Genomic DNA, 16828 nt, shown 5'->3' with positions numbered 1-16828 from the left:
TTATGTTTATTATACCATAGGGAATATGTAACCATCATTTGAAAATATTTTGCATGTAACCTTGTTGTCTCGTAACTGACATATGTACTGTATATTATTCTATATGTCAGAGACATCACCGAAGGAACAGGAAAGAAATGATAAAGTAACCATGCTTATAGTTAACAAGTTCATATGATTACATTGTACAGCATGTTGAAAATTGTCTACCTAATTACAAGGTTTGGATCCATCCCTTAGGTTGTTAGCCTGAGTGAAAATCTTAGTCATTGGGAATAATTTAGGATAGCTTAGGCCAAATCTGTATGTGAATTTATTTATTGGATTACCTTATTAAATTTCTTTCATATTTTATGAAGTGGCTCTTTTTTTAAAACATATTTTAGTCTTAATTGCAAAGGCCTTTGTAAATTAATTATAAATCTCTCAAATCTTTAACAGCAGTTCCTACCATTCAAGCATATATCCACTAAATGTTTATAAAAGCCTTGTTGTCCAATAAAAGAATTCTTAATTTACTTATTGGGTTCCTTTTCTTGTTGAAAAGACATACTGTAGACCACTTTTTTGTAACCACAGACATTTTACAGTAAGCCTTTATAACATATTATTTATGTGTAACTGGTAATTGAAGAATGGTTTTGCACTTCCTGATGCGTGTACAGACAAGAAATAGTAACAGATTCATTAATGACAGTTTCAGTTTAATGTCTATTATATATTTATTCAGCTTCCATTGTTTATTATTATAAAATAATTTTTGACAGAGGGAGTTCCTATTATGGGAGAAGGTTAACAGAAAGAAATAGTAATGATGAAATGTAGCCAGGAGTCACTTGGGATGCCAAATCTAGGCTTCCTATGTTTCATAATTTTTTCTGGTTTTTGTATGTCAGTGGTAGAAGTAGTGACAAAAATGATTTAGTCCCTTGCTGTGATATTATCAATTTCTTGGTGCACACAAAGATTATTCTCTAAAGAGATGATGCTGTCAGACCCACTTTTTACAACTATATTCAGTTTAAGGTTGTGTAATTCGATCATATTTTTTTCATTGAATTCCATTGCCTTATAATATATTTAATATGTACTAATTAGATTACATTTTTTCATTGAATTACATTGCCTTATATATGTTTAAATACAATATGTTTGAATTTACACTTTCACTGAAGTTAGACTGCATTTTTAGGTTTAGTTTCACTAATACCCTTGAATTTAGTGCTAATCGTTTTTGTTACGTAGCTTGAATCATTCTAAATTATTATTTTAACAAATTTAAAAAGACTTTTGTAATACGAAGTTAATGTAAGGAACATAATATTTAACTCCTGTAAGTACGTAATAATGGAGTTCAACCATAATGTAAATTGCTCTTATTTTTCAGAAAATGAGGACGTTCCAGATACCAGCAAAGATTCCAGAGCCTCTCCAGCTGCTGTGACCTGTCCCACTGTAGCAAGTGGTACTTCAGGCAGTTCAAGTCACTCATCATCAGCGCCTCGACCTATTCATCAGAACTTTGTTGCTTCTTTACAACCCATGCCACCTTCTAGTTTGCCCTTAGATACGCAGCATGCCTCACTTAGACGAAGGAAAGATCCTCCACTGCACCAGCCACTGTATTCGCCTATCCTTGAAAAGGGGGAGGTATGTCCTAGGTTTTTTTCAGTTATTTTAGAGTTGATTCATCTTTAATTACTATTGCATGATGCAGTATGTAATGGCAGTTGCATTTAGATTTAACAGAATGAAATTTTGCTAACATGACTCAGAGTATTGTAGTGTACAGTCTAAAAAGTTTTGAGTAACAAGTACATATCTCTTTGTAAGAAAATGCCTATTTTAGTACGTACAAACTATGCTCCACGATCTTATTGTAGGTATTTGCTGATTCTTTGCATGTTTTTTTAACCCTTTATTCTTGTGAAAGAAAGGTTTTGACCAGATTGCTTAAGGAAGATTTTTGTTTGATCATATTATGATTCATTTTGAAAATCAAGGGTTAAGCCCTTGCAAACCAGGGTTCATAAGCCCATGTTTTAATGATTCAGAAAATGACAAACTTTTGGATTTATAGAATGTAAAATTGTAGAATTTACAGTATATATACACTATAGAATGTACAATAATTCAGCAAATATTCATAGAAATTTGTAATTGGTGGATTTGTCCATTATTGCAGAATTTTCCTGGGTTACCTGAAGTTTGATTAATACTCATCATGAACATTAAAAGGGTAGAAGTTGGTTTTCCAATTCAAATGGAGTTCTAGTTGAGTTGCTGCATTTATAATTACCAGGTTTATTTCTGTATTGTGAGAAAGTGTATAAATATATCTTGTTCTTATGCGGAACAAACCTTCGGTCTTAACAATAAGATTTTTCCAAGCGCTAGCTGGTAACTGGTTAAAAACAATCTGACAACTCCTGCGCGTACGAGGTGATAGCTGATTAGAAACTGCGCACCACTTCATGACATATTTAGTCTTTCCTTAACCACCTTGGAGAGTAGACGCAATCGCTTTGCTCTCCTTCCAAGCCGGTTGATTTGTGCCTGTGTTTCTTGTTTTATCAGTGTGGTTGTGTGTGTGTTTCTGCATTGTGGATTCTACCGAGTCTCCACAGGCTCATCAACCCATGTGCCCAGGCACTTGGGATTTTCCTTGCTCAAGGTTTTTAGCTTCTGTTGTCACTGACCCACATACAACGTTCAGTAGGTGACGTGCTAATTTTGGTACAATTACTAATCCTTGTCTGGAATGTTGTTCCTGGCCTAAGTCGCAGTAGAGAGTGTTTTATAGGAAGAGGGAACATCGTAGAGTTTCGACTATTACTTCTTTGGAAGGTTTTTCTCTTCCTCAGATGGATGAGTCGGCACCTCCCTCTCCCGCAATCGCTCCCCCTGTGACTAGTGCGAGTGCATCTTTGTCTCCTTCCTTTTCTTCCATTGATTTATCGATGGACATATCAGAAGTTCCACAGGATGATATTATGTTTAATGTAGCCCCCTCCCTCTCGGGTTCTCACCTTATACACAAGAGGGAGGAGGCTACGCCATCTAATGCATTATTTTCAGATTCGTAGTCATCCAATATGGCAGCTGTTTGGGCATCGTTTGGACTATGGGGTTCACCTTCCTTGGATGGACTACTGTCGCATTTCTTGGAGGCTCGTACCCCTCCCCCTGCCCCTATAGCAGTTCCGCCTCCCCCTAGACTCCTCTGTGTTGGCTCTCGCGTACTGCCACCTTGTGGAGCCCCACTGTCATCATCAACGCTCCCTGGGTCGCGTCTTATTGCTCTGCCAATGAGGCCATCGACCAGCGCCAGTCTTAGAGGTGTCGTGACATTGCTCTCAGAGTCCTCTCAGCCTATGACCTCAGATGTGGTGGCCGCTCTTTCGCTAGCTGTGATGTCACCTCTTCTTGATATGACGTCATTGTCTTCTCTCGTTGAGCTGTCCAAGGCTTTAGTTCAAGCAGTCTACGAAGAGACTGGACTGTTTTGCGAGAGAGGATTTCTGCTGTCTATACAAGGAGATTTTCTCCTTCTCTTGTTCCTATGCCCTCACCCCCTCGCCGTAGTGTCAGACGTTGGAGGATCAAAGACTGTGGTTTTGTTGTCTTCAAGTGAAAGGAGTGCTTCACCTTCTTCCCTTCACGGCTGTGGCTGCGGCCATGTCTCTCCCGTGCACATTCATGTTCGTGCAAGTGAGAAGTGTTTCTCCTCATGCCCCACAAGGTCGTGTTTCTTCCTCTCCCACTTGCATTCATTAGGTTCACACTGGAGATAGTGGAAAGAAGGTATCCTCCTCCTCTTCGATACTTGACTGTGTATCACTAGTATGTCATGAGAGTAATGTATCTTCGACTTCCCTTCACAGCCGTGTCTCTCCCTCGCATGTACTTGTTTGTGACAGTTTGAGTGTTGAGAGCATTAAGAGTGTTACACCGTCTTCCATTCATGAACATGACTCATCCTTGCAAGTACATGTTGATGAGGTTGTGGGTGACCCCTCTTCATCTGTTACTGTACCAGTTCGTCAGCGCAAGGACAATAAAGCGCCGATTAAAAGATCGAAGGCTGCAGATGTGAAGGTCGCTCAAGCTTCGTCTAAGGATTCTCCGCTCAGACTGAGGCTGAGGGTCGAAGACGTGAGGCTTCATTGGCCCGTGTACATGCTTTTCGTTCTCCTGGAAGAGACCTTAGCCTTAGGAATCCATCTCCTTCAGGTAGCTCTCTTCAGCTACATTCCTTGTCTTTCTTGGGATCGTGCTTGGTTGGCGTCTCAAGGTTCTTCGGGAAGAAGTGTTGAAAATGCTGAACAAGGGTGCGATAGAAGAAGTAAAGCATCCTTCTCCGGGATTTTACAGTCTGATTTTCCTGGTACCCAAAGCAAGAGGTGATTGGAGACCAGTGATCGATCTTTCCACCTTGAATCATTTTGTCAGGAAGACAAGGTTCAAGATGAATACAGCCCGAGCAGTGTTGGCAGTAATAAGGGACAACGATTTCTTGCTGTCGATAGCCTTAAAGGATGCCTACTTCCAGAACCCTATTCACGCTTCATCCAGAAAGTTTTCGCTTCACTCTGGGAGAGCAGATCTATCAGTTCAAGGTCCTGTGCTTTGTGTTGACCACGTCCCCACAGTTATTCACAAGGGTATTTGCCCTCGTATCGAAATGGGCTCATGCTCAAGGGATTCACCTGTTAAGGTACTTCAACATCTGGCTGGCATTAGCAAGCTCCAGAGAGAAACTGCTTCAGGACAGAGATCTTCTTCAGTTTTGTCGGGAGTTATACATAATTATCAACTTTGAGAAATTGAACCTGGTTCCCAGCCAGAAAACTCTTTACCTAGGTATGGTTATAGATACAGCAGCATCGAGGGCTTTTCCGTTGGACCAGAGGTTTGACAGGTTGCGGTTAATAGCACAGAAGTTCTTGGCACAACCCGAACAGGCAGCACACCAGTGGCAGGTCCTCCTGGCGATTTTGTCTTCACAAGGAGAAGCTGGTCCCTCGTCGGCATCTTCATCTTCGGTGTCTGCAATGAAGACTGAAAGATGCAAAATGTACCAGAAGATGCATTAACAATTCTCTGATAGACATTAGAGGTGCCTCACACTGAGGGACCTGGGGCAACCCGAACGAGCTGTAAGGTCTGTAAGGTAAGGTAAGGTAAGGTAAGGTAAGGTAGGGTCTGTAAGGCCCTCTGTCTGAGGAAGTTTGGCAAGACCTTCGTTGGTGGTTGGACAACCAGAATACTATCTCGGTGGGAATCCCTCTACGTTCTCCCCCTCCAGACTTCCTTCTGTTTTCAGATGCCTCCATCTTGGGTTGGGAGTCTCATCTGGGAGACCACCTGACGTCAGGCATTTGGAGTGCAGAAGACAAGTTTCTACACATCAACGTTTCGGAGCTGAAGGCAGCTTTCATGAGACTGTAGGAGTTTTGGGAGAAAGTAGAAGGTCATTCAGTCGTTCTGATGTCCGACTGTTGGCTTATATGAACAAACAGAGGGGCCTGGTGTCTCGTCTCCTGCATCCCTTGACAGTAGAATTACACCAGTGGGCAATAGACATCTGGGTAGAGCTCTCTGCCAGGTACATTCTGGGCAAGGGGAATGTGGTAGCCGACAGACTGAGTCGTAGGAACCAAAACCTGGCCACTGAGTGGTCTCTGCATCAGGTCATGGCTGACAGGCTTTTTCAGGTTTGGGGGAGGCCTATGCTAGACCTCTTCTCAACTTGATTCAACAGGAAACTGGAGATATACTGTTCAGTGGTCCTGGATCCTCTTGCTCTAGGAGAGGACACCCTCCAACACTCTTGGGGCAACCTCAAGGTTTATGCCTTCCCTCCGTTTTGCTTGATCCGTCAAGTTCTGAACAGGGTAAAGAGTTCTCGAAATCTCAGGGTGACCTTGGTGTCTCTTCTGTGGCCTCAAGCGGAGTGGTTCCCAGACCTTCTGTCTCTTCTGGCAGAGGTTCCAAGAGAGATTCATCAGTGGCAACGTCGTCTTTGTCAACCTCATGTCGAAAGATTTCACCAGTCAGTAGAATCCCTATCTCTTCACGGATGGAGACTATCAAGTATCTCCTCCGAGCAAGAGGATTTTCTAAGGAGGCAGTGGGACATATGTCTAGTTATCTCAGAAAATCCTTTTCAGCAGTTTACCAGGGGAAATGGGGGGCCTACTGTGATTGGTACCGCCAACGGGGTTTCTCTCCACGTAAAGCCTCTGTTCAGTGTATAGATTTTTTTTTATCTTCCTCAGGGATGAGAAAGGACTCTCTGCTGTTATAGGGGCTACAGGGCAGCACTAGGTTTGGTTTTACAGACATCTCTTCATCTTGGGAAGTTTCCTTGTTGTTCAGGGGTTTCAAACAAACCTGTTCTCCAATGGAACTTAAGCCTCCTGCATGGGATGTTTCACTTGTCCTAAGAAGCCTCACTTGAGCTCCATTCGAACTCTCGTGTCGTTTGTCGGACAAGAGATCAAATGCTAATGACAGTTTTCCTGTTGGCCTTAGCTTCTTCAAAGATAGTGGGGAAGTTTCATTGCCTAAGTTATGATGTGAAACATACCAGGGGTTGGGGGTTGGTGACCTTCGAGCTTGTCCCAGTATTCGTGGCCAAGACCCAAAATCCCTTGGTACATGATGACAGATTTACCTCTTTTTCCATTCCATCATTGAATGACTGTGGACAATGACCCTCAGGAGCTGTTACTTTGTCCTGTCAGAGCCCTAAGATGCTACCTTAAAAGGACTCGTCATCGAAGACCTAGATGTCGTAGACTTTTTGTCAGCACTAGTCGTTCTAGGAAGGTTTCCAAAAACACTATATTTCATTCTGGATACGTAAGGCAATTAAGCATTCTCATTCCTTGCCTGATGGTTCTGTCACCGAGTCTGTGCAGGCTAGGGCACATGACATCAGAGGTATAAGTTCTCTGGCATTTTAAGAAAAATTTTGTTGTTTCATAGAATTTTGAGCGATGGTTCCTAGTTGCGCCAGTCCACATTCACTGTCTTTTACCTGAAAGATGTTGCTCTTAGATCTTTGGACGCATTTTCCTTGAGTCCTGTGGTGGCTACCCAACAAGTTGTGTAATTCATCCATTACCCCTAATAGAGTATTTTGTATCTTACCTATGATGATTGTGTGGAAGAGAGAATAACTGAGTTGGCTGGTCTCTATCTTTCTCTTTTTTCCTTTCTTCTTCCTACGGGCAGGTTGAGGAATAGACACGTCATATGCTGGACTGGTCTGATACAGGTAAGGTAGCCATACTGAAAGTAAGTGTGTTATTAATCTTTGAAATACCAAACCCTCTGTTCAGTACCAAAATACTCCTCTCTCTACAGCAAGGGGGAATGAGGAGTGGCAACAAATCCCTGTGAGTATATGGTTTGTTACTTGAACAGTCAAAATTTTCTTTGGTTCCCTGGTTGCAATGAATCTGCTCGTGTATCATTGTACTTCAACCCAGACGGCTGAGTGGTTAGATATCTCTTTATCTATCTTCTCACGGGCATGAGACCACCTTCTCTAGAACTCATTCTTCTAAGAGGGGTGGTCAGGTGGCTTAACTCCCAACCGGGTTAGGATACTTGTACCTCCCACCAAGTATAAGTCTGTCCTATTATTAAGACCAAAACTTTGTTCCGCATATGAACAAATGACAAATTTTTTAATCTATTTATATTTTTCAAAGCTAACAAACCTGAGGTCTTACGTTTACTGCTGTCCTCTAGCCGCCCCTCTCTTTGTTATAGTTCCTGGGTTGGAGAAAGACTAAATACGTCACGAGGCGGTGCATGGTCTCTGACCAGCTATCACCGTGTATGCACTAGAGTTGCCAGATCTCACAGATTCCTTGCTTACAATCTTTGATTGTTTTTAACCGGTTACCAGCTAGCGCTTGGAAATATCTTATTGTTAAGACCTCAGGTTTGTTATCTATGAAAAATACAAATCGGTTAAAAAATTCATCATTTTTCATTAGATAGTAGTTAGGTGAGTACATAAATGGTTACATATTTTGTTCTATATTATTTGAAAATACAAAGGAAATTTGATTCTTCTGTACATTAACTACAGGATATTTGTTTACACAACACATACCTAAAAACAAGTCTGTTCAGCTACAGTATATTAATTAAAAATCTATGAATTCAACAGGTTTATACATTTCATGATCATTGACATATTTCCCATCTGAGCAACTTTATATTTATTGAGTCACTTTGATATTTTTATATCCAAACTTTTTATTGAACCTTTTATTTTTCAAGCTGAAAACCAGAAACAATTACAAATTCTCTGTTTTTCCTAAATCTTTGAGATTCTGATAATGTACAATATCGAGAATTAAATATAGAATTTTGGCTAAAGGCCAAGCACTGGGACCTATGAGGTCATTCAGTGCTGAAAGTGAAATTGACAGTAAGGTTTGACGTAGCACTCAAGGGTAATTGACAGGAAGAAGGTTTGCCATAGTGCCGAAAGGAATATTGAGAGTATGAAGGCTGAAAGGTTTAGCTGGAGGAAATCCTTCCAGTTGCACTAGGAAACAATTTTAGAGGGTGGAAAGTCAGATGGAAGAAAGAGAATATGAACAAAGGTAAAGTAAAAGAAATGACAGAGGTTGCCAGGAGCCAAAGAGATGCTGCAAAGACCCTTAAGTAATGCCTACAGTGCACCACATGAAGTGTACTGATGGCACTGCCTCCTTGCAGGGGATGTACATTATCATCCTTTGAGATTCTGATATTCATAGAAAAAAGTTATAATAAACCTAATGATGTCAGGTACTATTAGGAATACCTGGTGGTTGTTTTTGTATGCTTTAACTTGATACCCCAAAAAAGTAGGGGATCATTCATGCAGAATTATCATTGAGCCACTTCCAAATAGAAAATGATAACTTTCTTATTTTTCCTTAAAATTTTATATGCAGTGGCAGGCATCAATAGCAATAAAATTTATATCATTGAAAGAAGTTTTTTGTTTATTATTATGCAAAAGGAATATTTATTTCTCATTTATGATTTTAAAATTTGTAAATTTTTAAAAATCAATATGTGTTCTGAGCAAAATTCAGTGTTTCCTTTTGTGGTTTTATTTTTGTTTCTCATTCATAAACATACCACAGGAATTTATAATTAACAATCAATTTTAAATTGAAACCAAAACCAGCATTGTCTGAAGAAATAGGGTTTTCAGAAAGCACTAAAAGAAAATTTCTGATCAGCTCATTGTAGATTTCCCCTCTCTTGGATGTGTGAAAGAATGGATTGTCATTTTACCTTCTTCTTGTGGATCAAGGTAGCCTTAGGCAACAATGGGTTCTTGCTCCTAGATCTGTCCTTTAATGAGGTTTAAACCAGTATTTTTAGTATTTATGCACAGGCCTGCAACTCCCATTTGAATGAAAATACCATCCATTTGCAAAGGATAATGTTATATTTTGTTCACCCAAAGACCAAATTTTTTTTTTTTTGTGATGTTCATACAACTTATATATGTGGAATTATTGAAAGCGGTGAGCATCAAAAATAAGTTATTACCGAAAACAGATTTTAGTATAAAGCGATTATGTACTGGGCAATACCACATCATTATAAAAAGTGAGACTGATTTAATATCAAATTAGGTGAGATGAAAGGAATCAGTGATCCACTGTTAAGAACATGAGTCGTGTAAAGTTGAGATATTAGGAATAAGACCAACTTATTATCTTCTTTGGTTGGATATTAGGATTGAAAGTGTTTCAGTGTCACATTAGCCTGTATGTTGGAAATTATTGTCTTATTGACATATTTGCTTGGAGGGTGAGAGTGATTCATTTTCACATTAACTTAGATACTATGAGTGAGAATAATTCAGTTTGACATTACTTGAAACAATGGGGTTTTATAACAATTCAGTGTCATTTAACATAGATGACAGGTGTGAGGGGGATTCACTGTAAAATTAGCTTAGGTACTGGGAGTGAATGTGTGTATTAGTGAGCATTTCAAAGAAAATATCTAAGTAGTACTATATTTAAAAATCAGTTTTTAAGACAAGTGTCTTGTTCATTCAGTATTTTTCAGTGTTTGCACCAAACAAAGTGTTGTTGTAGATAAGTCTTTTGCCTTAGCTCTAGGTGAGCTACCATATTTGCATAGGAATCAACTAAAAATGGTCTTACCCATATAATGTGAAAGCTCCCACTCAATAGGTGTAGCTACCCATGCCCCTCACTTACTCATGTTTGTATGAAAGCCTTTATGTTGGGGGTTCCCAACCATTTTTTACCCAGTACGCCATTTTCCACAACTCCCTTCACTCATTACACCTTATTTCTTATGAAGGGTAAGCAATACTTAAAAAACTCATAATAAATGTGAATACAATACATTATGCAGAGAAGTAAATCACTTGAATAATAAGGAGAGAAGAGAAAAGATTCAGCTTATCCTAAGTTACAGCCTAACAATGAGTATGATATTACTTATATTTGTTCTTTTCTTGGTGGCCCTCTGTCTGCCCATTACTCCACAGATCCCTTGCTGCATATGGTAATTTGGCTTATCATGGCTGTAGACATAACCACTCTTGTATGTCACCTTCAGTTGATTTTTTTTTTGTGGGACCTTCTCCCTCAGGGTAATTATCAACAGACCATTTGGGGGTATGCTTTTGAACTGAACCTGTAAATATCAGCAATTAGGCACCAATAGAAATTTAGATACATATTTTGTAAATGTAACATGTACACAGATTTAAATACATTCATTTATATGCAGCTTCCTTCCTCACAGTCATTCTGACTCATTTCCAGCATAGCCTTGAACCTAACTTAGTCTTAAGTAAAGGAATGTCCATAGTTAAGCTTATGACTGTCAGCAGTATCTCTAAGATAAATGTTTGTCAGTTGAGAAAGGGCAGACGACTCTCCTTGTATATATCTTTCCAAGAGCTACAGGAGAGTTCATCATGGTACATGCTGCACATGACCTTTCCAGGCTTCTTTTATCTTGTTAATTCTCCTAATTCATTATGTATTAGGAAAGTAATTAGTGTTGTGTCCCAAGCACAGAAGTACATACCTACTTTGATGGCTATAAAACTGGAATCTTGTTCTACTCATGTCCCATATTGCTTCATGGTCACCTATAGAATTTTTTGAAAAAAATCAACTTTTTCTTTCCTACTTCATGTTACATCAGTCATCGCATTGTTTTCCATCTGTTACAGACCATGGCCTTCCATATACTACAAGTGATATGGGAAGGTATCAGGACCTTGACTCCTGCTTTTCTTATTTATAGTAGGTCAGTCTTATCAGCTCATGGTTAGATATGCCACCCCTAGTGGGACTAAACATATCACATGAATGTGAAATCCTATAACTGATTTAGGTGTCCATCCCCATAAGTTGGATTCAGCTGCTCCTATTTTCAAGTGATGGTTAATACAGTACCCCTGTGGCAAAAGAATCTTACCACCTATGCTTTTATGTACATACTGTATTTATTTACAGGCTTACATATATGTAGATGAAAGAAACAAAGCTATTTAAGGCAGTGGTTTGCTTGTAGGTACATTACACAATACAGTTATATAAAAAGTTATCACACACAGTTGTAGATAATAAAAAAAAATTTATTTCATGTGGAATCATGATGGTAGTATAAAATTTAACTTAAAATTGAGACACTAGAGATTTAAAATGTGCAAGTTATTTATTACTTTGTAACACATTTGTAACGTGTACTTACTGTAATACAGTATTAATAACTTGAAACTCAGGCATCTTTAAATTTTGTGCAGACAAATGTAAAGTATTTATGTATTGTAGGAGACTCACCTCTGTAAAAGTTGTCCCTCTTGATTCCAAATTCATTTAGGTATTAAATGACAGTCGCTGATTTTCTGGAAGCACACTTTTTCATATCATAACCATAGCTATATCTATGGTATGATCAGGCAAAACTTCTTGAGGCAAGATAATTTTCATTCCAAGTAATGAATGTACATGCAACTTCTCAGTTGAGTAACCGTGATGGAAGTAGCAACAATGGCCAGTTGGGTAACCGTCCATTGTCCATCTCCATTCCCAACATGATGGACTCAACCCTGACTACCAACCCTAACACCGGCTCTCTCCATCGTCCACCTCAGGTCAGAACTGCTTTGTCATAGATCATTCCTCGCATTCTGGTCCTTGTAGTCTCCAATTTAATTTGGTAACATATGTACTGATGAAGTAAAAATCCTAGATTGCTTGCATTTTGAACATTTCTAACATTTTCATCTTTTAACTAAGTATTTTGTTTGTTTTCCATGTAGATATTGTCCTTTGGAATGGTCCTTTGACATCTACTTTTTCATCACTTAGTAATTGTTATAATAACTTTTTGTATGCTTTAAGTTTGTATTGTATACCCTGGATTTTATTTTTATATGCAGTTAAGGGTAATAGTATGTATAAGTTAAAATTTCTAACAAATAACACTAATCCAAAGATTTTATCCTCAAGCATTTTCTCGCTAAATGGTAAAGATGTCTTGATCCAAAGAACTCATGTTTACTTGCCTGTTGGAAAATATCAAGTTAAACTATATAGTATAAAGTTTACTGGGGCATTTACATGATTTCTCCTCAAGAGCTTTCTTTTATTATAATTTTTAACAAGTTTTCACATAGTGATTGTGTTTTCTCTGATAAAAACTAAATAATATTTGTTAATAATAAGATATATCTTGAAACTCGAAGGAGAGCTCTCTTATCGCTACACATTTATCACAGAATTTTGAGTTCATACATCTAAACACAAAAGAATCCAGTGGCCTAGTAAGTAAACTGAACACTCCAGTGGAAGGGTGCAAGAAAATGCTCATATGGGTAATGCTGCTGCAGAAGTGCAATTGTGTTATATCAGTTCTATACATTTTGTTGGATAAAATAAAGCTTATGACACAGTCAGTCAGAGTTAACATACGGTTCAAAGTTACATGTTATTTTGAGAAATTTATTAATTTGATAAGAGCATAGGATTAGAATACCAGTAATCTTTGTTGTCTTCTAGGTGTGAGTTAATTTAATTAATGTGAAGTTTTAATTTTGTACATGAACTTTCCTGCCAGATATATACTTAGCTTACGTCTCTGACGTCACGACAGAATTCAAATCTCGCGGCAAACGCGACAGGTAGGTCAGGTGATCTACCCCACCTGCCGCTGGGTGGCAGGTGTATGAACCAATCCCCCTTTCCAGTCATATTTTCTCTTCCACCTGTCTTCTGAGGGGAGGCTGGGAGGGCCATCAACCGTATATATCTGCCAGGTAAGTATGTACAAAACTTTATTGTAAAATAACAATATAATTTTTTTGTGGGTATGTAGTCAGAATATAGTGAAGTCTACAAATTTATGGATAGCCCTTTGTCATCAGTGAAATATGTAGTACTGCAATTATTACAGCAAAACATATTTAGATAAGTTTTTACTGTGTAAGTTTTTGTTAAGGTAAAGCCTAAATATTTTCCATTGCTGTGATATTAAAAGTATACATGTATGTGTAGCTGTAAATTATCTCTTAAGAATTATATAACACTGTACATAATGTGATGAGAATGTGGAGGGGATGGGTCATTTTGAATATAGTTCTTTATGGAGAGGCTTATCTGTAATTTTCAGCCAAGTCACATTGGGATAGGAAAAACATTTATGTATAGTTTAAACTTACCACATGCTGTTGAAACCCCAACAGGTGCTTATAGCTTCTGTCATTTTAGACACTGACCTGTCATTCATGCAGACTTACATTACCAAATGAATTTCATTACTCCACTACTATTAAAGTCTGGATGTCCAACCAAGACAGTTTTTGGTGAATAGCTTACGCAAGTTTAAATAAGAAATGATTGGTAATTTTTCTTATACATGTACTATATTGTTTCCTCTTATTTTCTATAGGGTATGAGTGCTCTCTCCATGATGAAAAAGCCTCCATCAGAATCAGACTTTGAACGTTACAGCGTTGGTGGAGGAAGTGATGGTCAAAATATGATGGAGAAGTATGCACAAGAAAATCTCAACATACACACTAGAGGCCTTTTGAGGAAAAAAGTGTCTGTCATGGATATGATTTCATGGACGAAGGTAATGGACTTCTTTATTTTCCCCCTTTCTCCTCAAGATCCTTTTAAAGACTGAAATGTGAAGTAAAATTTTGTGTGTTGGGGGTGGGTGGAGGGGTTAACACCACAAGACATTTCTGTTAGGTGAGATCATTTAAAGATAAATGAGACTTCAGCAATACTGTTTTCATCTGTATTGCATATAGCAATGAGATAACCACACCGAAAAGAGGACTTTGTGAACTTAAATTTTTATTTGCTGTATCACCCAAAATGGTAAATTTTCATTTAAACTTTTTGATATATGGAAATTTGGGATTTTGTGTAATATATATGAATGTGTAACTTTAAAATACATTTTTCACAAAAATTGTATTTTTTAAATTCAAACATATTTTGTTTGACCTTTTCAGGACCCCATTCGTAAACCAATGCTTGCAACACTTGATAAATCTGTGAAGAATCAGGCATGTGAGCTTTTTAGACTAGTGCAAATATACATGAGTGACCGAAAACCAAAGCCAGGAATGACTTTAAACTCTGTTGGGCTCGATATTGTTTTGTTGTGTTATAACACTTTGGGCCTTCGAGATGAGCTATTTGTTCAGATATGTAGACAAACAACAGAAAACCATAAAAGGTAAGTTTACCAGAATTTCTTCCATTGCATTTTACAACAATTGTTTTTCTTGGCTCAGCCTGTGTCGCTACGTGAAATGTCCCTTTAGCACACATTTCTAAGGTAAATTATTGCTAACATACCAAAGAAGAGGCTAAAATGGAAATGTCAGAACATTCTGACTCGTTCACCTTATATAAAAGGTGTCGGTATGGTTTCTGGGGCGAGTGAAACCACTACCACGGGTCTCTTACCATTTAGATTCATCCCTCTTCGAAATCCCTCTACCAGAGAGGGCCGATGCAAGGCCCGCTCCCAGCTACGACTACTACTAGCGCCCCTGACGCTACCACCAGCGCCTCTACCGGTCATCCTTTTCGTTAGCACCGTCCAGTTCGCACGTGTTTTTCTTCGATCTGTGTTTTTGTGCTTTCTTTCTGGATTTATTTCACCATGGAACGCCAAGCCATCGCTGCATCTAAGTTAAGTACTGCTAGAAGTGTTTCACCTGTTTTTAGCCGGTCAGGGGCCCGTTAACCAATTTTATTTAGGTTATAATAAGACGGCGTCCCCGACGGCTTTGTTGCCGAGTCACCTTGTGCGGTTTGCTCCCCGTGTTTCATTATTTCGTGCTTCTTCGGTCCCCTATACCGATGGCGCTCGAATATTTTAGCAGTACATACTTTCCATTGTGATTTTGCAGCTGTGACGCATTAATTTTAAGCTTAGCTTTACACGGGGGTTCCTTGAGCTCTCACGAGCTCGTAGCCTACATCACTCCTTAGCTCAGAGTTCATGCATGCATGTTCCTTTGTTTTTAGGTCTGTGATAGGCTCCCTTAGGACGTACGTCCTTTCTTTTTAGTCCTGACCACCCTGGCCACCGCCCTACGTTCCTACGTATCAGCATAGGCCAGCTCCTTGAGTCGTTAGTCGTCCTCCCTTCTTGGTTGGCTCGGTCTAGCTTCTCCAGGACTAAGCTTTCTCTTGTCCTATTTATTTTTCTTCTCCCCCCGTGTTCTGTTAGGATGTTTTTGTATTCATGCCTTTTGAGACGGTTAGAGGTAGCCTAGGCCACCTCAGACCGCCTGGTCTGTCTTAACGTGTGGCTCACACCACGTCCGCGACAAGGCCGGGCGATCGCCATGAGCCACCCTGCGTCTGTTCCCCACGCTTCCTCCCCCCTCTAGGGATGGGAGTACTGCTCGTTCCTGTTGCCCCTGGCAACCATCCAAGCTCCCTCCCTTCTTCCCTCCTCTCCATGGGGGGGGATACGGGAGTTAGTAGGGGGAACACCTGACACTGGCTCGGCTCGCACCGCTCTCACCCTTCGGTACCGAGGGGACTCCCCTGTGCAGTCGTGTCTCAGCTGGCCACCAGGCTCGGCTGTGCTCGGACCTCCTTGGTTTCCGAACCGAGCTCTCTCTCACCCAGAGTCACCATCCCTCCCGCTCCGGCGGCTTGGGGCTCCGGCACCGCCAGGCCCCAGGTTTGGTGACTGTAGAAGAGCTCCGCCATGTGTTTATTTTACTATTGCATGTTTACTTTTATTTCATTTATTGATTTTATACATCCTTTATATTTGCTAAGTTGGCGGAGACCCCGCTCACCACTTGGGTTCACCACCTACTTATTTTGATACCTTTTCACGGCGGAGTCATCTTCTCCGCCACTAATTGCTGGTCCCCGCCTGCTCCTCCCCCGCCGTTCTCGTACTCCTCGTTCCGGCGTATAGATTAGGTAATTTGGTTTCGGTGATTTTTCGTCCTCCGGCAACACTGGAGACGCACTGACTCTAGTTTTACCAACTCTATCGGACACCCACCACTTTACACGGCAGGAGAGCAAGCGGAGGCCAAGCTTTAATCTATCAAGTAACTCTGTTGTACTCCGGTGTTATGATATATCACTTCTTGGACTTAGTCCAACTAGTTAGTGTTGATACTCGTGTATCTTTTCACTTACAGGCCACCCACTGCCAGGAGTCAGGCTGCAACGCTGTCCTCCAGGACCCCTGTGGGCACGAGGTCTGCCGGACCCATGCTACCTGCGCCATCCGCTATGGAGAG

General features: G+C 39.9%; 1 protein-coding gene across 11 annotated transcripts in view; it reads left to right on the top strand.

Moving 5' to 3' along the window:
- Positions 1-16828, top strand: part of LOC135212107 (serine-rich adhesin for platelets-like) — a 640572-nt gene that overhangs the window by 578688 nt on the left and 45056 nt on the right. For 10 of the 11 annotated variants that reach the window (XM_064245493.1, XM_064245502.1, XM_064245501.1 and 7 more), the window contains 4 exons: positions 1388-1650; positions 12050-12181; positions 13978-14163; positions 14555-14781. In XM_064245493.1, coding sequence (XP_064101563.1) covers positions 1388-1650; positions 12050-12181; positions 13978-14163; positions 14555-14781 — 808 coding nt within the window. The remainder of the gene's footprint in view (positions 1-1387; positions 1651-12049; positions 12182-13977; positions 14164-14554; positions 14782-16828) is intronic. The other variant, XM_064245496.1, reaches the window with a different exon arrangement.

This window comes from Macrobrachium nipponense, chromosome 40, assembly GCF_015104395.2.
Source record: "Macrobrachium nipponense isolate FS-2020 chromosome 40, ASM1510439v2, whole genome shotgun sequence".
NCBI lineage: Eukaryota > Metazoa > Arthropoda > Malacostraca > Decapoda > Palaemonidae > Macrobrachium > Macrobrachium nipponense.
The sequence above is the reverse complement of the archived record's forward strand: the minus strand, read 5'-3'. Positions and strand labels throughout refer to the sequence as shown.